The 21229-nt window shown below is 51.4% G+C and overlaps 1 protein-coding gene across 1 annotated transcript in view; it reads left to right on the forward strand.

Moving 5' to 3' along the window:
• The window catches only part of ABCC1 (ATP binding cassette subfamily C member 1), a 130103-nt gene that overhangs the window by 51703 nt on the left and 57171 nt on the right, over nucleotides 1-21229 (forward strand). Inside the window, exons 6-9 of the mRNA XM_044233081.1 lie at nucleotides 9121-9182; nucleotides 10708-10839; nucleotides 19097-19327; nucleotides 19972-20149. Of these exons, the coding sequence (XP_044089016.1) occupies nucleotides 9121-9182; nucleotides 10708-10839; nucleotides 19097-19327; nucleotides 19972-20149 (603 nt within the window). The remainder of the gene's footprint in view (nucleotides 1-9120; nucleotides 9183-10707; nucleotides 10840-19096; nucleotides 19328-19971; nucleotides 20150-21229) is intronic.

Genomic DNA, 21229 nt, shown 5'->3' on the forward strand with positions numbered 1-21229 from the left:
GTTGGAGTTGGGTAGATCCGGGGCTTCCTTTAGCCCTTCAGCATTCATTAAGCATCTGTCGTACCCTCTGCATGGTTCTGGGGACACAGCAGGGTGTGCAGTTGACGTGGTTCGTGCATCACTACGGCTATCCGCTACCCCGTAACAAAGCACCTTGAATTTGGTTCCATAAAACAATAGTAGTTTATTCTTAGGTTTCCTCATCCTGGGCATTGCCCGGGCTCGACTGGGCGGTCCCCTGCGGGGTCTCCCCAACAATAGCCAGCCTCACTCACGTGTCTGGTGGTTAGCGCTGGCCCCCAGCCCGAGCCTCCAATGGAGTCTGACAGTCCACGTCTTCGTGGCCTGGGGGACAACATGATGTGGCGGTGCGTGTCTAAGAACAAGCGTTCCTAGAGAGAGAGCTAGGTGGAAGCTTTGTCACCACTTACGACCCAGTCCCAGCACCCCGTGGCGTCACTCCTGCCACACTCTCTCGATGGAGGCCATCCCGAAAGTCGGCTTGAGTTCGAGGGGTGGGGACATAACCCGCCCCTCTAGGTGGGGGCAAGGTCCTAAGAAGAGCTTGTGGGATGGCTGATGATGTCTGGCCGTAATTTGGAGAGTGCAGTTTACGGGGTAACCTCAGGAAGCTTGTGGCCTCCTAAGGGACAGTCATCGATGGCGTGAGCAAACAGCTGTGCTACTCCAGTCGTGAAGAAGCCTGGGAAGCCTGAGAATCAGGGTGTAGGACTTAAGATTTGTGACCTCAGGCAAGTCCCTCCTCCTTCCAGTCTGCCTTGAAAATGGGTCAAGGCTCCGTGTGGTGCTTGCAGCAGCCCCTTCCCCCAGGGACCTGAGGCCTGTGATGAGGAGAGGAGCACAAGTTAGGTGCTCTCTCTGCCTGTCTCCCCCTTCATCATCAGGGCTTGCATCAGAGATGCAGAGAATCTGGCCCCAGCTGCCCTCCTGAGGTCAGAGCCTCGGTCATAGGTTGCTTATTCTTGGAGGTGGCGGTCAGCTGTGCTCCCAGAGTGGCCTGGGTCAGGCGGGGTCTGTGTGGGGAGGGGGAGCTGGCAGCACTGGGCTGCTCTGGGCTCTCTCCAGCTGAGTCACGAAGCCAGGGTCCGCCCCAGCTGGCCCTCTGCCATTTGCATGACTCAGACATCTGTTCTGGTCTTGGTTTTTTGGTGGGGCTGCTCCACTCTCTCCTCCAAGCCTGCGGCTGTCTAGAATCTGGGAGCGGCTGACCAAGCCTCACAGGGCTCTCCTGGGGTTCCTGTCTGCCTCCAGCCTATGATCCTTCAGCTTGCAGGCCTGGAGGCTCCTGCTTAGGGTGGGGTGGGAGGGAGGGAGGAGGTGTTTCCATTTGTGCTTGGAGGCGTCAAGGGCAAACGTGGTCGGTAGCATAAACCCCCACTTCTCAGAGTGGGGTCATCGGACCAGCTACATAAGCACCCCCAAGTGCTGTTAGAAATGCAGCGTCTTGGCCAACTGAGTCCTGCTGGGTCAGAGTCTCACTTTAACGAGATCCACGGGTTGAAAAGCATTGGTTTAGCACATTTAGGAAAATCACTCAGCTTGAGCTGTGTAAGAGGTATTTTTAGCCCGGTCCGTAAATAAGGAATATAACCCCCCACCCCAACCAGTATTTTGCTGCGAATATGTCAAACTTGCAGAAAAGTTGAAAGAATGACACAGCGAGTACCCATCTACTCACCAGTCTGATTTCACAGTTAACATTTTGTGAACCTTCCTTCATTACGTATCCGGCCGGCCAGCCGACTAGCCAGCCAGCTCCCTGATTTATTTTTTTGTAGCTGAAACTTAACTTGGAAATTCTTGGTATCCTTCCCCCAGACGCTGGGCCGTGCCAAGAGTTCCGTATCTGTTTAATATTTCTGTTTTGTTTTCTTAAAGCAGTATTTACATAGTGAAATTGCTGAATCTGACATGACTGTTTGATGTCTGCTGACGAAAGGGTATCCCAAGCCCCTGTCAAGATCTAGAACATTACCAGGACCCCAGAAAGTTCCCTGCTGCCCCTCCTGGTCTGTCTCTGCCCTGCACACCCCAGAAGCAGCCACGGAGCTTGGACTGTTTATGAAAGCATCATAAACCTGGTGTCAAAGGCTTTTCCCCCTTCTGCTATTGGTCGTTAGTAGTTCAGTGTGGTGCGGGACCCAGGGGTGGGGGTGGGAGTGGTGCTCGGTGCTCAGCCAGACTCTGAGAATGGAAATGAACAGACTTGACCATCGAGGAGAGAGCAGTGGATGGATAAACCAACAGCTCTGGGCTGGCCAGTGGGCTCTGAGGCTAGGCATGTGCTGGGGGCGCAGGGGCCAGTGGAGAGGTTCCCAGCTCAGCCTGGGGCTCCAAGGCCAGCGTCCAGGGGAGGAGAGGCCTGCATCCAGGGAATGAGAGACATTGGTCAGGCCAGCAAGGCTGCACGGGAAGGTCCTCCTAGCAGAGGACCGAGCATGTGCAGAGACCCGGCTGTATGCAGGAAACCGTGGGTGTTAGGGAGCTGCATGGTCTGCTTGGCTGGGCTGGAGGGGCCGGGGAGCCGAGCGTGCAAGATCAAGGGTAGATCCAAGTGTCACCCTGAGAACTTGTGATCTTGACCCAATGGAGGATTCTCAGCATGGGGAGTGACACTCTCAAGTTGGAGGACCCCTCTCCACCCCACCACCTCCACACCCCCCCTCCCCCCACAGGCTGAGATGAGTAGGATGTGTGGAACACGAAGAGGCTGGTGGCACTTATAGCCGTTCCAGCGGTGCAGGCGGGTCAGGAGGGAGGCTGAGTTGGATGGTGACCGTCTGCATTGTTTCTGTTTTGTTGTTGTTGTTTTTAAGTTTGTTTTTTTTTTAAAGATTTTGTTTATTTATTTGACAGAGATCACAAGTAGGCAGACAGGCAGGCAGAGAGAGTGGGGGAAGCTCAATCTCCTGAGCCGAAGGCAGAGGCTTAACCCACTGAGCCACCCAGGCACCCCAGTTTCTTTTGTTTTAACATAGTCCATTCGAAGCAGCTCCGTGAGGCAGGATGGTGAGCCTCCCCTCATTGTAAGAGAACATGGAATGCCAGAGTGCTGGAGGGTCTTGCCTAAGATGAAAAGCCCTTCTCCTGGGTTAGTGCACTTGGGTGTGCATCACATGGGAGGCCTGGTAAACCGCGGACAACTGATTCCCACCCCCAGAGTCTGCGCCAGTAGATTTGGGTGGGACCCAGGTTTTGCTTTTCTAAGAACTCCTCAGGCACCGTGGCTGCTGGTGATGGAGGGGCACATTGGAGCACCCGTGCCCTCAGGCATGCTGCTGTATCTCGCACCCCTTACTGCTGGGTGTGAAGGCAGTGCAGAGTGCGAGTTAACCGGCAGAATCCGCGCCAGAAAAGCAGTGCGGGGACCCAGAGACCATGTGACAAAAAGGCCACGGTGCTGAAGGAGCCAGCCAGGGTCCCCAGACTGCCTGGGCTGAGCTAATGAATGACCAGTCCTCAAAGAACCAGTGCCTGGGACTGCTGTACCAAATGGGTTTAAGCTGCGTGGTTTCTGGCCAGATTGGCGAGTGCCAGATACAGATGCCAAAGAATGTGGCTTTCCATCTACTGTGCGCACATCAGACTTTCTTCCCGCCCTTCCCTTCATCCAAGGCTTGTCTGAGTCTTTCTCCTTTCCGAGTGAATGGGGCGCCTGGTAATAGGACTCCTCCTTGCTGGAACGGGAGCTGCTCCGCCCCAGCCTCAGTGGCTGGGAAGCCTCGAGGTGGTAGCTTTGAGAATGTTCTGCTTGGTTTCGGTTGAACGGGATGCCCTCTGGGTTCTCATCCAGCACCCGTGCCCTTTGTTTTTCTTCTTTAGTTTTCAGTTCTTGACTCCTCCAGACTTCAAGTTGTCTGTGATCATATAAGGCCTTCGATATCAGGTAGGGACTTCCAGAAACCAGCTCCCAAACTTAAGAGAGTTCCTTCTCTGGCCCTGGCAAGGCGGGCCTTCTGTCGGCATGACACGGCGGCTTCTTGTAATCTGAAAATCCCCATTTGGAAGCAAAGGAGCGAGGAGGCGAATTGGGCAAAGCTCTTAGAGCATGCAAATTAGAAACTGTGAAATGTTCTTATAAATAATGCGATCTCATTGCATTTGCCGGGGGAATTTTCTCGCAGCAGCTGGGATTTTTCCTGGCCAGAGTGAGGATGAATCTTTTCCCTCTGGGCTGTTGTCTCTTTTATTTATTTATTTATTTGACAGAGAGAAATCACAAGTAGGCAGAGAGGCAGGCAGAGAGAGAGAGAGGGAAGCAGGCTCCCTGCTGAGCAGAGAGCCGGATGCGGGACTCGATCCCAGGACCCTGAGATCATGACCTGAGCCGAAGGCAGCGGCTTAACCCACTGAGCCACCCAGGCGCCCTGGGCTGTTGTCTCTTACGGTCTCATGGGTACGGACTCCATTTGTATCCAGGAGGGTGGAAAGGGAATGAACTTGCCTTCAGTTCCGCAGTTGGAAGGTTGCTTCGGTCCTGCCCCACAGCTGGAGGTGCCTGATTTTGAGAGAATGCCAGGATTTGGGGACCTCTCCTGTGTGCATATGCCTAACACCAGGCTGTTGGCAGTGGGGCTCGTGCTGAATGAGAAAAAAACATCATACCCTTGCGAATGAGAAAAAGACATCGCACCCCTCCTGTGTGGGTGGCTGACTTTAGGCCTGGCCCTGTGTCCTTCGGGCTGATACAGCCCTTCGCAGGCACAGGACTTGGAAGTCTTGAGATGGGCACGGGCTGCCTCTCAGCCCCGACCTGCCCCACTGCCGGGCATCTCTGTGCAAGGTCTGTAACTCACACAGCGACTCTCCATGTCGAAGCCGAGAGTGAGAGAAGCCCGGGTTTGGAGGCAAACGACCGTCATTTGAGCCCTGGTTTTATGCCTTCGTGGTCCCTGTTTCAGGGTGTTGGGAGCTCTGATGCAAGCGGAGCTTTACCAGCTCTCTCTGTAGCGAGCCAGACGGGAAATACTTAGGCTTTGTCGACCACGTAGCTCATGCTGTGGGTACTCCCCTCTGCCGTCGGGGCCTGGAAGTAGACATGGACAGCGTGTGAATGAACCATGATCACCGTGTGCCGGTCGTACCGTATTGACACGCAGCCAGCCTGTGGGCCTCTCTCTGCCAGCCCTCGTGGAAAGCATCTGGCTCGGCGCTCGGTGTGCCGTGGGGCTGCGGGAAGCAGAAGATGTTATCGTTATTGTTTCAGATTTAGTATTAATACCATTCCTACCGCTTCTTCCAGCTGTCACCCTGTGCCAGGTGCTATTCTAAGGAATCTTAACATGTTCCATCTCGTTTAGTCTCCTCGCCAGGTAACTTGGCTGAGGGCCCGTAGCTGGTAAATGGCAGGACTGGGATTGGGAGCCTCCCTCTCCGAGCTCCTTGCTGTTTGCTGCCTCTCGTGTAAGCAAGCCCCCGGCCCCCATCTCTCTCTGTGGCACCTTCATTTTTCTTCTTCGTTGTGGCTCTCCTGTTGATACTTAAAAATTTATTCCCATCATCTTGCTAATTGTCCATCCTGGGTGGGAAGCGGTATCAGGTGGGGACCTCTCCGTCTTGTCTGGTTCCCAGCCACCTCTTGGCATCTAAGCAGGCCCTCCCTAAATATTTGCTCAAGAAATAACTGAGTCATTGTTGGCTGTGCCCCACCCCCTTCCATTTCCCCTTTCCCACTGGAACCCCACCTTTTCACCCTGGGGTAGAATGGGACTACAGTGGAGGTGTATTTGAGATCGACATGATAACCTACCCAGTACCAGCCTCCTGAGCAAATGCCGCTGCCTCCCCCATGAATAATGTTGCCGCGCTGGGTTGGAAAAGCTCCAGCTTACAGCACAGTCCTGTGGACTCAATCACTTGTCCCTCCTTGCAGTCGCGTGAGTAGGCTGAGCAGCTGACGCACCGCTCCCTGTCACCCAGAGTGGATGCTGGGGTGCTTGCACAACCTCGTTCAGCGAGAAAATGGCCTCTCAGGGATTTGAACCTGGGCTGCAAAGTCTGAACTCACTGTCCTTTAGGTTGGTCTGGAGCACAGGTCTTTGAGGCAGATAGCACCTGACTGCCTTATTAAAAGTCTTCTGAGGCCAGGGCCCCAGCCCACAAGCAAGCCCACAGGCACTGATCTGAGCTGGTCTGGAGTGGGTGTTCAATGGGTTCCCTAGGCTAGACTCTGGTGCAGGTGGGGCTGGGAGCCTCCTGATACCCCTGTGGTCCCTGCGTGGAGCCTGGTGGTTCTGGGCCCAGGATGCGTGTTTTTGTCCATAGGGAAGCTTCTCATTTAGCTTTTTATGGAAGCTTGCACACGTGTACGGAAGTAGACAGCAGCGTGTAACAGACAGCCGTAGACTACCTGTATTCTGCACCTTCCTGCGTAAGTACTTCAGTACCTGTCTCTGAAAGCCAGGGAGTTAAACATAAGTTTAGTAACTTTTTTTATTTTTTATTTTTTATTTATTTATTTATTTATTTATTTTTTATTTATTTGATAGACAGAGAGAGATCACAAGTAGGCAGAGAGGCAGGCAGAGAGAGAGGGGGAAGCAGGCTCCCCGCTGAGCAGAGAACCCGATGTGGGGCTCGATCCCAGGACCCTGAGATCATGACCCGAGCTGAAGGCAGAGGCTTAAACCACTTTTTATTTGGAAATAAACTCGGCTTAGCAAAGGTTGCATGAATAGAATTCCTGTGTGCCCTCCACCCACCTCTCCCAGTGAGACTGTCTGAAAGATAAGGATTTTAAGCAGCCCAATGGTGACCCCATTCTCTGGCCTAAAAGCATTCATAGTAATCATTGGGTATTGTCGAATATTCGAGTAATCCGCTGCAGTTGCAAAATGGCCCATTGTCTTAATGTTCTGTCATTTATTCTTCGCTTATTAGCTGGACTGTATTTTGGTGGTGGTGGAGGGACAGAGGAGAGGGAGAGAGTGAGAATCTCAACCAGGCTCCGTGTCCAGCAGAGAGCCCGATGTGGGACTTGATCTCACAACCCTGAGGTCATGACCTGAGCCGAAATCAGGAGTTGGAGGTTTAACCGACTGAGCCTCCCAGTTGCCCCTGCTGTATGCAAAGACATTTCCCTTTTCTCTCTTTGGTCACGCTCTGGTGAATTCATTTAGAAAAGGTGGGGAACACGCTTGGCTCCTGCCCTTTCTCTGTTTTCTAAGACAGTGGCTTGGTTCACATGTGTCTTTGCATGAGCGACACCAAGGGGTTGCCCTTTTTTTTTGTCCCCCCCAATGTCATTGTGAGATTGTGTCTTTAATCAGACATGATGGTCACAGTCATTTCTCCTTACTGGCCTGATGGCCGCTCCCTTCATCCCTTTTGGGGCAAGTTTGGAGCTGCTTCTGGTTGTGGCTGAGGACTTTAAACTCTACACGGCTTTAGCTTCCGTGGTAACAGGTGTGAGAAGACGATGGAGGTTTATCTGGGACATTTCCTGCCAAGCTGCTTTGCCAGGGAGACTCTGGGAGCGAAAAGCAAACATAAAAGCTTGATGTCCTGGTCTCACCCCAGACCAGCTTGATGAGACTCTCGGGAGGTGGGGACCAGGTACAGTGTTATTTTTAAAGCACCTGCCGCCTGGATGGAAAACCACTCTGGCAGGATGTGTGTGTTTGTGTGTTTCCAAGCCTGTCTCTGAAAAAATGCTGGAACATGGAGCAGCCTCCTCTGTTAGAGACCTCATTGCTGCATGGTGACCCCTCCCCCCCTTGACTAAAGCATATATATTTTACAATATAGATCTGAATGTTTTCACTGTGGAAAGTTGGCCCTTGTGTGTGGTCTCTGAGGCTCCATGTGGACATCCTTTTCCTGGTGTGTGTGTGTGTGTGTGTGCACGCGCGCGCGCTGTTGGAGCTCATTTCTGTGCCTCTGGGAAAGAGGTTCTGTGAGAGTTTTCTTGGAATATGTTGATGACTTGCCTTTGCCCTTGGGATAAGGACCAGAATCCCTTACATGGCCTCCAGTATAGACTGCTCAGCCCCTTCTAGGTTCCCAGAGTGGGTTATGCCCCTTCTGCCACAGGACCTTTGTACACACACACACTCTTGGTGCTGAGACCGCTTTGCTCTCTCCCCCTTTCCTTGTTTTCCTCTCCTCAGTTTTCAGACCCCAGCTCAGGGACGCTTTCTCTGACCTTCTTCCCCTAGATCAGCCCCCATCCGCTTATCGGCTCTCTTGCTGTGATCTCACTAAGATACCAGTGACCTCACTGGTGCACTGACCTAGCTTCAGGGAACGATCCTCATGGCAGTTGAGATTGTGTGTTTGCTCACAGGACCATTTGATTAATGTCTCTTTCTGAAGCCTGTTAGGGACTTGCCGTCTGTGTCCTCTGCTTCCAGTGGGGGAAGCCTGGCAAGACCATTCCATGCTCTGCTCTTCTGTTTCTTTAACTCCAAAGCGAGGATGGTGCTTTTAGCTACTTCCTAGGGTGGTTGCAAAGATTGCAGGAGATCATGTGTGTAAAGCACTTACAACAGAGTTAGCCGGTACAGAAGTTAGCAGGTGTTAGTGTTACTCTAGTGCACTGCAGGCTTCCTGAAGGCGGGGGTTGTGTGTGCTCAGATTTATATACATGGTGCTGGGCATGTAGCAGGTGCTCAGAAAATACATGTTGAATGAACGAATGAAACAGGAATAATAGTAATTCCCACGCTCATAAGGTTCTATGAGGATATAAGATGATGCTGGCTCTTGGTAGAGCGTCTGGCACCTAGCTGGTGGTCAGACGGTTATTTGTTGAATGGATGAGTCAGTGAATGAATGGGGGTAATGGGCACACTCCCCAGGTTGCCATGGAATTGAATATAAGGCAGGGAGGGTAAGTGGCGTTCTCTACTGGCTTTGCACATAGTAGACACTCAGGAAATATTTCCTGGATAACACTGGCGAGTTGCCATGTGTTTCTTTGACAGTCACGGGGGCTCAGGAGAGAAACCCTTTTGGGGTGCGAGTCATCGGTGTGAGGGGGGCTGCTGGTCCTTCGAGAGTAAGAGCGCTCTGCTCCCTGCTTGTTGCTGAGCACACCTAGACGAGAAGTTTAATTAATCATTTCCTGTTTATTCCCACCCCGTGTGTTCTCTCCACTAGAATCCCTGCCCGGAATTCAGCGCCTCCTTCCTTTCCAGAGTCACCTTCTGGTGGATTACAGGGTAAGGCCAGGCGGGTGCTTCGGGCCTGCTGTCCCTCTGTCAGCCCTTCAGCGCACGTGCTGAGCACGCCTGTCCTGGGCCCTGGGGCTCAGACGTGGACACGGACTTGACGTATGAACCATAAATGGCTTGCAGCACTTCTGTGCGTGACTTCACCCAGGGCACTTAGAAGCCGTGTGCTCTTGGTTTTTGGATTTGGTTTTTTTTTTTTTTTTTAAACATCAGGTTAATTACAGTTGTTGGCCAAGAAATAAAATTGCCATTAGAAAAATAATGCCATGCCCTGTAAGAAATGTGGGTGTAAGAAACAGGCATAGATCCACAACCAGAAACCCCCAAGGCACCTGTTCACTTTAGGCTCCCTTCCTGTCTTTTTTTTTTTTTTTTTTTTTTTTTAAGATTTTATTTATTTATTTGACAGACAGAGATCACAAGTAGGCAGAGAGACAGGTAGAGAGAGAGGAAGGGAAGCAGGCTCCCTGCTGAACAGAGAGCCCGACATGGGGCTCGATCCCAGGACCCTGGGATCATGACCCGGGCCGAAGGCAGAGGCTTAACCCACTGAGTCACCCAGGTGCCCCCTTCCTGTCTTTTTTTCCCACACATTTCTTCCTGCACGATGTCGCATCTTACCCAGGATTCTATGAATCCCTTTTCCCCCATAAGCACTGTTCCTTGTCTTAATAAACTTGGCACAGACATCTTTTTTTTAAATTAAATATTGTTCAGATTAACAATTAAGAACACTGTTCCTTGTCCTTATAAACTTTGCACAGACATCTTTTTTTTTTTTAATTAAATACTGTTCACATTATCAGTTAAGGAACATCTCGGGGACAGTTGGGGTCATTGGAGTGTGGACTGCGGGTCATGCCATCGTTACATTTCTCATTTTCGTGAGTTGCTCTCTGACTTCTGTGAGAGCGTGCCCTTTTTCTAAGGGGGACACACGTAACGGGGGTGCAGGCATGCTGCATCCACAGCTTCCGCTGAAGGGGTTCAGGGAAAAAGTCTCTGTGTGTATATTTATAGGTAGAGAGAAGAATACAGCAGATGTGGTAAGATGTTAGCAGCGGTGAGCTGGGGGAGGGGTAGGTATTCATGTGATTTTTCTGTAAGTTTGATAATGATTTCAGAACAAGTTACAGGGACAGGTCTATGTTCTTTATGGAAGTGTCCAAACATGTAGAAAGCAAGTCTAACCAAACTCAACAAACTTATCGTTGGATTTGTTGATGATGGCTGCTTTGCCACTGAGTCTTCAAAACTTTTTTTAAAGCGGAGCCACTGTAAAATCTGTATCCTGAGTACTCTGTGTCTTTGAACAATGCAGGCATGTTTTCTGGGCGACCTAATGGAATTAGGGGTGATGAGTTAATGTGCCCCGATGTCCTGTGCATGTTGCGATCTTCCTAAGTGCGTGCTGCTGTCCGTGGCGGTGGGCTGGCGTGGCGGGTGTGGGCGGCAAGGGTCAGTGTCCCCTTGCTGCGACTCTCATCTCCTTCCCCTGGTGTTTTGGCCCCAGGCTGATGGTCCACGGCTACCGCCAGCCGCTGGAGAGCACTGACCTCTGGTCCCTGAATAAGGAGGACACGTCAGAGCAAGTTGTGCCCATTTTGGTAAAGAACTGGAAGAAGGAGTGTGCCAAATCCAGAAGGTAAGTGCGAGCCTCTTGCCACAGGCGAGAGCCTGGCATTCTCTAGGACCACCGGGTCACCCCCTTTCCTGCCGCCATGGTGCAGAACGGTGGCAGCGTCCCCTCTGACTAGCTTCGGGGTCCTGGACGAGCTGCTTCACTCTTCCCAGCCGTGGTCCGCTCATTTGCATGAGCTCATCCGCTCATCTCTAAAATCCAGGAAGAGTCTTCCACGTAGCTAAGGCAGTCTGGGTAGACAAAAGCGAAAGATTAATGCTGTTTGCTTGGGCCTCGGCAAGGGTGTGCCTGGGGTGCGCAGCCCTGCTCTGCCTGAGACAGCGGCGCCTTACCTGTCTCTCCGGGCGTGTCCGGCCTCCTGAGTGTTCTTGCTCTCTTCAGTGTTTTGGCTTCGACACACCAAGCCCATCACTTCAGCAGCTGTTCTGCCCAGGAAGCCCTCACCAAGGGTGCTTTGGACTGTGCTGCATCTAAAAATAAAATAGACTTTAGTGGTTTTTTTTTTTTTTCCTCTCTAAGATTGTATTTATTTATTTGACAGAGAGAGAGACAGCAAGAGAGGGAGCACGAGCGGGGATGGGGAGTGGGAGAGGGAGAAGCAGACTCCCCGCTGAGCGGGGAGCCCAGTGCGGGGCTTGATCCCAAGACCCCGAGATCATGACGTGAGCCAAAGGCAGATGTGCAAAGACTGAGCTACCCAGGTGCCCCTAGACTTGAGTTTTCACAGTGGAAGGCACAGAGGGTTGTGTGTAAGCCTCCCCTTTCCCATACCTAGTCTCCTTTGTTATCAGTGTCCCCCAGAAGAAAGGATATTTGTGAGAATTGATAAACCCATGCTGACGCATTACGATCACCCCGAGCCCATAGTTTGCATTATGGGTCACATTTGCTGTCCTGAATTTTATTTTATTTATGTATCTTTTTAAAGATTTTTAATTTATTTATTAGAGAGCGTGCGTGAGCAGGAGGAGGGACAGAAGGAGAAGCAGACTCCTTGCTGAGCAGGGAGCCTAATGTGGGGCTTGATCCCAGGACACTGGGATCATGACCTGAGCCGAAGGCAGACACTTCACCGACTGAGCCCCGCAGGCGGCCCGGTATCCTGAGTTTCAGACACGCCACCCACATGAGCTGCGTGCCATCCGGTGACCTCTTACCAGGTTATTTTGGGAATCAGGCCAGGGCCTCCCCAGCACATACCTGATTTCATCAAACCTAAGACATCCTCAGTTATGTGAAACAGCATTGTGTTACATGCTGGTAAGAAAGGAAAGTGGCTGTTACAGGAGGGTAGGTCATGGGCCTTGGCCTGTGTCCCTTGTCCAGAGGAGGCAGTTGAGAACTTATGGGTGACATGGGGGTGGTAGAGGGTGGTGGCAGGAGAAGAAACAAAAGTGGCTGTCCTTCCTCCCGTGGTTTTACAGGGTGGGCCTGTTGTTGACCTCTTAGCACTGGAGGTCTCGTTGCCAGAACACCCAGGTTACAGATCTTTGGTCAGGCCTGGTTGGGGCTGGGAACTCAGTATATTCGTCCTGTTGGCTACTAGGACACCAGCAGAGGCCCTTGTGACGCTGAGCTGGTGCCCATTCGGGGTAGCCACGGACACAGGAGAGGTTGTCTTAGGGCCGGCGGGTCGAGCCATAAGCCTCTGTGGGTGGAAATTGTGAGATGGGTGGTGTTCTGGGCACGTATGGCTCCTCCTGAACCTGGTCTGAATCTGGTGCCCGTGACCCTGTAGGAGGTTCTCAGGCAGAGGCGGATCCCTGGGTCCACCCTTCTGGGTGAGCAGGTTACTGCAGATGGTGTGGGAGAGGTTGCCTCTGAGGCTCCGCGGAAGGAGGACCAGGCTTGAATGAGAAGCCCTGTCTGTCACCGTCCTGGCCCTTAACTGATTCGTTCAGTAGTTCTGAGGTCTCCTGCTGCTGTGCAGTCAGTTCAGGCTGTCTGTGTTCAGACTGTGGGACCAAAGAGGCTCCTTGTTTGGGGCCACCCTATCTTCCATATAGGAGCCAGACAGGACAGAATTCGAACATACACGGACAGGGAGAGTTTTGGAGAGCATTACATTTTATGAGATTATAGCAAGGAAGTGGGGCAAGTGAGGAGGAAACTGATAGAGACGCCGTGGGTGGGGATAGACTCGCACAAGGCAGCATTTGAGCAGAAGTTCATATTGAAGGAAGTAGTGACCCGCGTCCATGTTTGTGGGAAGGGCTTTATGGTTAGAGGGAAGAGCTCATGCAAAGGTCCTGAGGTAGAGCTGAGTCTGGCATGCTTATGGAGAAGTAGGGGGAGCAGTGTGGCCTGAGTGGAGTGTGTGAGGGGCAGAATGGAAGGCGGGAAGCGAGGAGAAGCATTTGCAGGGGTCTCATGGGCTGAGCTAGCGCGTTCAGGTTTGATCCTAAGTGCAGTGAGAAGTCAGAGGGGGGTTTTGTGCAGGCCAGTGGCACGTCCTGAGTTTTGTTTTTTAACCAGTGGGGCTGCCCTGGGGAAGGTGAGAGAGGGGGCAGGGACACCAGGGTGGGGCCTTAGGGGCTGTGTCCCTCAGGTCCCTTCGTGCCCCAGAGGCCCTGTTTGCTGCTCAGAGGGATTTCTGACAGTTCAGTGCGTAAACATCATGGGTAAACCCTGTCATCGTCCTGGGTAAACCCCAGGCAGGTAATACCATATGAGTGGTGTTGCTTCATCTGGATGCAGCCCTGGGCTGGGCGTTCCCATCTTGCCTGGCAGGATGTGGTGAGCCTTGGCTCCTCAGGCTTCAACATGGGCCACCCCTAGAGGCACTGGCTCTCTCAATACCTCAGCCTTCAGGGGTTCTCAGCTTGGGGGTTCACTGCCTTGTCATTCACTCTGTCTCTAGAGGCACAAACCAGATGGACATGGTGGGCGAAGGGAAAGTCCTCTTCTCTGCTGGGATTTCTTGGTGTGGCTCCTTGTGACCAGGCCTCCTTACTTAGCTGGGGAACAGGCTGCCCATGGGAGGGAGAAGTTACAGAGGGGCCCTGGCAGACCATACGGGGTGATGGATATGTTCACCACCTTGATTTTGCGGACAGTATCATAGGCCTATGTGTCCATGTAGGTCAAAACTCATCCATTCATACACTCCCAATATGTGCGACCGAACATACATCAGTTACACCTCAATTAAGCTATAAATGTTTTTTAAAAAGCAGAAAACATGCTTAAAGACAGTGTGGCCGTTTTTGCTTAATTGTCTCTATTTTGTAAAGGAATGCAGATAGAAAATACCGAAAAAACGACACAAAGCCCCAGCATGTGTATGCTGAGCGGTGGTTCTGAACCTCGCAGACTCACTGTTGCCTTGAATACAAAGATATTCCAACATCAGTACAGTTACTTTAAGGTAATAGGTCAGTAAAAATAGCCCACCCACATAGCTAAAATTTAAAAAATTAATAAAATGCTCTCACTAGACTTCTGAGGAAATCTGAAACGGTTTTGTTGTAGGACAATGTATTTCAGTGAGTAGATGCTCAGGCGCGTGTGCGCTGGGAGAACAGAATGGAGAGTTGCTGCTTGTCCCAAAGGGGAGGGTTCCCTGTGACAGCTGCAGATCCCTCCCGATCTCCGGACCCACCATCAGTCGCCCTCACAGAAGAAGTTTTGCAGAGTCGTGGCCATCACTTGGCTAAATTCTGAATGAAATATAGTCTCCCCTTCTTTTCAATAATAGTTGCATTCCTGGGGGCACCTGGGTGGCTCAGTGGGTTTAGCCTCAGCCTTCAGCTCAGGTCATAGTCTCGGGGTCCTGGGATCGAGCCCCGCATTGGGCTCTCTGCTCAGCAGGGAGCCTGCTTGCTCCTCTCTTCTTCCTGCCTCTCTGCCTACTTGTGATCTCTTTCTCTGTCAAATAAATAGATAAAATCTTAAAAAAAAAAGTTGCATTTCTGAAAAAAATTCAAGGGGTATTTAAACTAAAAACTACAAAATACACACTATGGATATTGTGGATTTATGTCTGAAAATGGAGTTGGATTCCAGACCTGGGTGATTTCGGGCAGGCTTTTCAATCTACGTAGATTCCTGTTGGGTTGTTTTTGGGGGACTGAGGGTCCTTAGGTCACAGAAGGTCTGGTATCTGGCTTAGTCATTGATAATCAGAGAATGTGGCATTTGCAAAACAACCCCCTTTGAGGAAAGCTCTGTTTTTGAGGAACAGAAAAAAAAAAAAAAAAAGGAAAAGGAAAAAAAAAACTTGAAAAAAGGGTAGGGTGGTGGGGGAAGTTTGAGTCATTTGCTTTCATAAGCAGCACATTTAAAATCCTGCCAGGGCTACCAAGGGGTTGGGATGGGAGGGGGACCCTTGCCACTCCCACTGTGTTTCCCGAGACTGTCCTTCTGTATATCCTTAGCACTAAGAAGAGTGAAAATGTGCCCCAGGGTTGTAAAGTGCATTCTCTACATTCGTAGGTCAAGTCTGCCCTTCTGTGTTATATTGGATATTTGTTACGGGTCAAAGACCGCAATGCTCAGAGGACACCCAGAAATGTAGAAATTTCAGTCACGCTGAGACTTTTCTAAGTTTAAGATTTGGCCTTTCCTAAAGCCTTCATGACAGATGGCAGAGTCCTCAGTAGGCACTCAGTAGTGCCTCGCTGCTCTTTAGTTGGTTCGAGCCCCTGCCGTCTGCTCCCAGGCCTGTTCAGGTCACCCTGAGGTTCTCACCGGTTCCGAGAAAGGGCTGCCAAACCTCATTTCCTGTCCTTAGCTCCAGGCCTTGCTCATCCTGTTCCCTCCGCCTGGAGCATCCTTTCTCCCATCCTGATTCTCCCATCCTGCAGGTCAGTGCTGTGATGTCACCTCCCCCTGGAAAGCCCCCATGATATCACCAGTAAGAGTCTTTTTCTCTTTTTAAGATTTTATTTATTTATTTATTTGAGAGAGTTCACAAATAGAGAAGCAGGCAGAGAGAGGAGGAAGCAGGCTTCCTGCGGAGCAGGGAGCCTGATGCGGGGCTTGATCCCAGGACTCTGGGATCGTGACCTGAGCCGAAGGCAGAGGCTTTAACCTGCTGAGCCACCCAGGCACCCAGCACCAATAAGAGTCTTATGAACATGCTTGCTCATCCTTTCCTCTTATGAGGCTCTGTGATAGTGGGGCTCCAGGTTTGACCCAGAACATGTGTTTAGTTCATTAGTGGACAAGTGACTGATCGGCATCTCTGCCCACATTGGAATCTGATCTACTCAGAAAGGCCCTTTTTCTTCCCAGCCTTCAGCTTACCCACCCCTTTCTGTTCCTTTGCTCTGGATGGTTTTCTCCTGACTCAGACCTTTCCCCTCCAATTTTCCTTTCCCCTCCCAGCCAGAGCTCACAGATGCCCGGCTTGCTTCCTCTCCAGTCCTGGAGCACTTCCCTCCTTTGTGGGCTTCTTGTTAGTGGGATAGTTTTCTTCTTTGATTTGGCCTTAGCTGATCCTTCCCACCGTTCTTGACCTTGACCTTGTCCACTCAGGCATGAGCTTTCCTCCCCTCTGCCTGCCCTGGACCTTCTCCCTGACCTTTGGCACCTGTCTCTCAGCCACTGGAAACATCCCTGGGTCACCAGCAGCCCTCGCAGGCCCAGGGCTGGGTCTGGTTTAGGAAGTGGTACAGAGAATGAACAGGGGAGGGCTGAGCCACTCCCTTCCTGTCTGCCTAGCCCTCTTTCTTCCTTGCCAAGGAGGCCTGCATGTGCTAAAAGGAATAATACTAAAAGTCCTAGTAGGAAAAGGGCAGCTTTAGGGCAGGTCAGTAAAGGGAGTTGGGAAGGTCTTGCACAGTGACATTGACAGTGTGGTTGGTGGAATAATGCACAAAGATGTCCGTGACCTGATCCCCAGCACCTTACATGGCAAAGGGCCTGATATGATCACTGGGTCCTTGTAAAAGGAGACAGGAAATCAGGGGGTAGGTGTTACAGCATCTGCAGCTGTAACTGGCTTTTAACTGGAGGAAGGGGCCACAAGCCTGGGAATGTAGGAGGCTTCCAGAAGTTGGAGAAGACTAGGTAACAGATTAGAAGGAATGTAGCCCTGTGGGCCCTCTTCAGATTTCTGACCCCGAGAACTATGAGACGATAAATTTGTGCTGTTTTAAGCCACTCAGTGTGTGGTAATTTGTTACAGCACACATAGGAAGTTATACAACTTCACACTGAGTTTAGGTTTTATTTTGGGTACAGTGGGGAAGCTATGAGTTGAAGTAGGAGGATGTGTTTTCAGGAAGGTCCCACTGGCTGCTGTGCAGGAACTTGGATGTCAGGGAACAAAGTGGGAGGAAATGAAGGAGCAGGAAGGAGGCCCCAGTGGTGATCATTTGCATGGATCAGAGGCTGTGAACATGGACAGAGTGGATGGATGCTTACACATATCCTGGGTGGGGACAGACAGGACACATGCTTGATCGACCCAGAGCATGGAGGAAATTCCCGTGTTTCTGGTCCTTTCCTGGGGTGGGAAGTGAGCCAAGGCAGGTTGGAAAGCTGTTCTTGCTAAGAGAGAGTGTCAGGTAGTTTAAATAGTTAAGTGTGTGGCATCGGCGTGACAAGAGAGAGCGTTCTGAAACTGAATGCCATTCAGTACGCTTACACCATGGAAGGATCCCGTAAATTGCAGATACTTGGTTAGGTAAGGATGAAGCATATGTTTTGGTGGTGGAGCCCACGTCGGGCCATTTGAAGATGTTGACTTGACTTTAATTTGGAGACCAGAGTTAGGAGGTATGTCTTTGCTGTGTAATAATATGTTACCCCAAACCTAGCAGCTGAGAATGACCGCGAACATTTACTGTTTCACATGGTTTCTCTGCATCAGGGGTCCAGCCTAGCCGGGTGGTTCTGGGTCAGCAGCTCCTGAAGTCGCACTCGCCCTGTTAGCTGGGGCCGCATCATCCAAAGGCTTGACTGGGACTGTAGGCCCTGCTTTCCAGTTGCGCACGGCTAGTAAGTCAGTGCTGGCTCTTGACAGCATCTCATCACGGGGGCTCCTCCAGTGTCCTCCTCACACGGCAGCTGGCTTTGTCTGGAATGAATGATCCAAGAGAAGGCAAGACAGAAGCCACTGTGTTTTCTGTGACCTAATCTTAGAAGTGCACTCCACTGTTTTCTGCTATATCCTCGTCCGAGTGGGAGGGGACAGTGCAGGGCCCTGTGCAAGGGTTCCAGTTTCTCACATTCTTTTTTTTTTTTTTTTTAAAGATTTTATTTATTTATTTGACAGAGAGATCACAAGTAGACAGAGAGGCAGGCAGAGAGAGAGAGAGAGGGAAGCAGGCTCCCTGCTGAGCAGAGAGCCCGATGCGGGACTCGATCCCAGGACCCTGAGATCATGACCTGAGCCGAAGGCAGCAGCTTAACCCACTGAGCCACCCAGGAGCCCCCAGTTTCTCACATTCTTGCAGACACTTGTTATTATCTGGCTTTTTGATGATACCCCTTGTGGGTGTGAAGTAATACCATTCTGTGGTTTTGGTTTTATGTTTCCCTGATGATGAATGATGTCAAGCAACATGTCATGGCCATTTGCATATCTTCTTTGCCCTTTTTAAACTGGGTTTTTTCTGTGGTAAGTTTATTCTGTGGTAAGAGTTCTTGACATGGTCTGGTTACAAGGAGATATTTCATTGGCAAATATTTTCTCTCATTCTTTGGGTTGTCTTTTCATTTCTTGATTGTATCTTTTGATACACGACACTTTTTTTATTTTGACAAAGTCCAGGTTATCTTATTTTTTCTTCTATTGCCTGTGGTTTGGGTGTCATATTTCAGAATCCACTGCCAGATGCAAGGTCGTGAAGATTTTCACCTTTCCTTATTTATTTAGGAGAGAGAGCGCACATGCATGCATGCAAACTGGGGAGGGGAAGAGGGAAAGAGAATCTCAAGCAAACCCCCAGCTAAGCATGGAGCCTGCTGCTCCGTCACATCTGAAGATCGCTGTGGGCCTTGTACTTTTCAGCGCCCTTCGTGTATATTAACCCATTAATTTCCACAGCAGCTCTGTGAGCCGAATCCTATATGAATCCCCATTGAACAGGTGATGAACCTGGGCTGGTTAGGGAACTTGCCTGAAAGTCACCCAGCTGGCCGGCCAGGGCCCCGAGTCTTTGCTCCAAAGCACGTGCTAAGCTGCGTCTCTGCAGTGACTGGTTTTCTCGGGCCAGTCTCCCTGAGGGGTGGATGTTCCGGGCCTCTCCCCTGGCCAGCCAGCGGAGTCTCCAGAAGACCCCACAACCGGTCCACACTCCTTGTGTTCCAGGCAGCAGGCGAAGATGGCGTACTCCTCCAAGGATCCCGCCAAGCCAAAAGGGGGCTCACAGGTGGATGTGAGTGAGGAGGCTGAGGTTTTAATCGTCAAGTCCCCCCAGAAGGAGCGGGAGCCGTCTCTGTTCAAGGTGTTATACAAGACCTTCGGGCCCTACTTCCTCATGAGCTTCTTATTCAAGGCCCTCCACGACCTGATGATGTTTGCCGGCCCAGAGATCTTAAAGTAAGACCCCTTCCCTCTCAGCCGGGCACGTCTTTGTGTTCTTGATGTTCCACTCGCAGTACTCCTACCCTCTGCCTTGGGGTCACGTGGGGTGCCCCACGGGCTTAATTCCAGCCAAGCCTCTGTCTTCACCCACTTTGCCCAGTACTTTGCTTTGACACCATCTGAACTCAGGCCATTTTGGTTGCAAGTAACCGAAACCAACTTCCCCTGAAGCCAGAGGAGGAGAGAGGAATGTCTAGGGAAACGGAGAACAAGAAAATGAGCCAGACTGCGTCAGACTGCAGCCTGAAAACAGAAAGTCACAAGGAGGTGCCCTCCCTCCTCTCTCTGTTTACCTCTTTTTGTTTCTGGGGGGCCACCTGCTCCTCTCTTTGCCTTCCTGCCTTTGCCTAACATACTCTCTGGTCACCTGTGGGTGGCTTTCTGGTGACAAGCCAGAGCGGTCGGTACGAGAAGCCACCTGCACCTGCTGAGGCAACCTGCACGGCCCTATCACCCCTGTGGGTTTGCTTCTCTCTGCATAAAATGGCAGGAATAACACCCACCTCACCTGGCTCAGGGAGAGTCGAAAGGCGGACGTGGGAGGACTTGTTCCCTGCGCGTGTGCGTCAGGCTCCGGTCCTTCGTCCTTGCTCCCTTAGATTGCTCATCAACTTCGTGAACGATCAGGAGGCCCCCGACTGGCAGGGCTACTTCTACACCGGGCTGCTGTTCGTCAGCGCCTGCTTCCAGACCCTCGTGCTGCACCAGTACTTCCACATCTGTTTCGTCAGCGGCATGAGGATCAAGACAGCCGTCATCGGTGCTGTCTACCGGAAGGTGGGTGGGGTCAACCGGAAGGTGGGTGGGGTCAACCGGAAGGTGGGTGGGGTCAACCGGAAGGTGGGTGTCTTCTCCTGGAAGGCAGGTGAAGGCCGGTCCTCACACCCCTGGGGTCATGTTGACGTCTCCCGGTGTATGTAGCCTCAGAATCTGTGGGGACCTGGCTAGGTCACCCCCAAGGCCACCGTGAGGATTTTAAGCCCAGCTTCTAGAGCAGTAGCAGGAGGCTAGCCCACATGACCGCAGCTGGCCACAGTTGCCCATCAGGCGTGAGACCTTATCAAAGCTGATGTGTAGCATGTCCTCGAGGCCTGTGTCAGCCATGCGGAAAGGAGTTTCTTAGGTGGCATTTGACTCGGGAAAATGCACGTTCACGCTGTCACCGCCATTGATACTCCATTTGAGCTTGTTCTGACTCTCCGTATGAACTGGGCCGGTGGTCCTTTCCCTGGGTAGTGGAGTGCTTAGGCATTTAGGCAATCCAGCTGTAAGGGAATTTCTTGGTTCCTTCAATTTCTTAGCTTCTGGGGCGAAGACACTGCTTGGCCCGTGGGTGGAGAAGAGACTGCCTAGCAGGTAGTCAAGAGAGATGGGCCAGTTCGTTGGTTCTGAGCCCTGTCTGTAAGTTGGACTCGCTTGGAGAACTTGAACAACTCCCAGGCTGCTGTGTAGACTTACAAAATCAGGATCTCTGAGGGTGGGACCTAGGCATCTTCATTTCTTAAATTCCCCAGGCAGTAGTGTGAAACCTTGTTTGAGAATCAGGACAATTTTATCCTTCCAGGGGATGTTCGGAAGATGTCTGGAGGTGTCTTTGGTTTTTGGTTGTCCTAACCAGAGATGGAGGTGTCTAGTTAGAGGCCGGGGATGCTAGTGAACACCCTATAAGGCACAGGCCAGTCCCACAAAGACGTATCCAGCTTCAAATGTCAGTCATGCCACGATTGGGAAACCTGACCTTGACCTTGCTCCTTGAGTGTGATCTGCGGACCAGCAGCATCTGCATCATGTGGGAGCTTGTTAGAAATGCATCGCCCCAGGCCCATATCCCAGCCCTACCAAATCTGAAACGACGCT

The sequence above is a fragment of the Neovison vison genome, chromosome 14, assembly GCF_020171115.1.
Source record: "Neovison vison isolate M4711 chromosome 14, ASM_NN_V1, whole genome shotgun sequence".
Lineage (NCBI taxonomy): Eukaryota > Metazoa > Chordata > Mammalia > Carnivora > Mustelidae > Neogale > Neogale vison.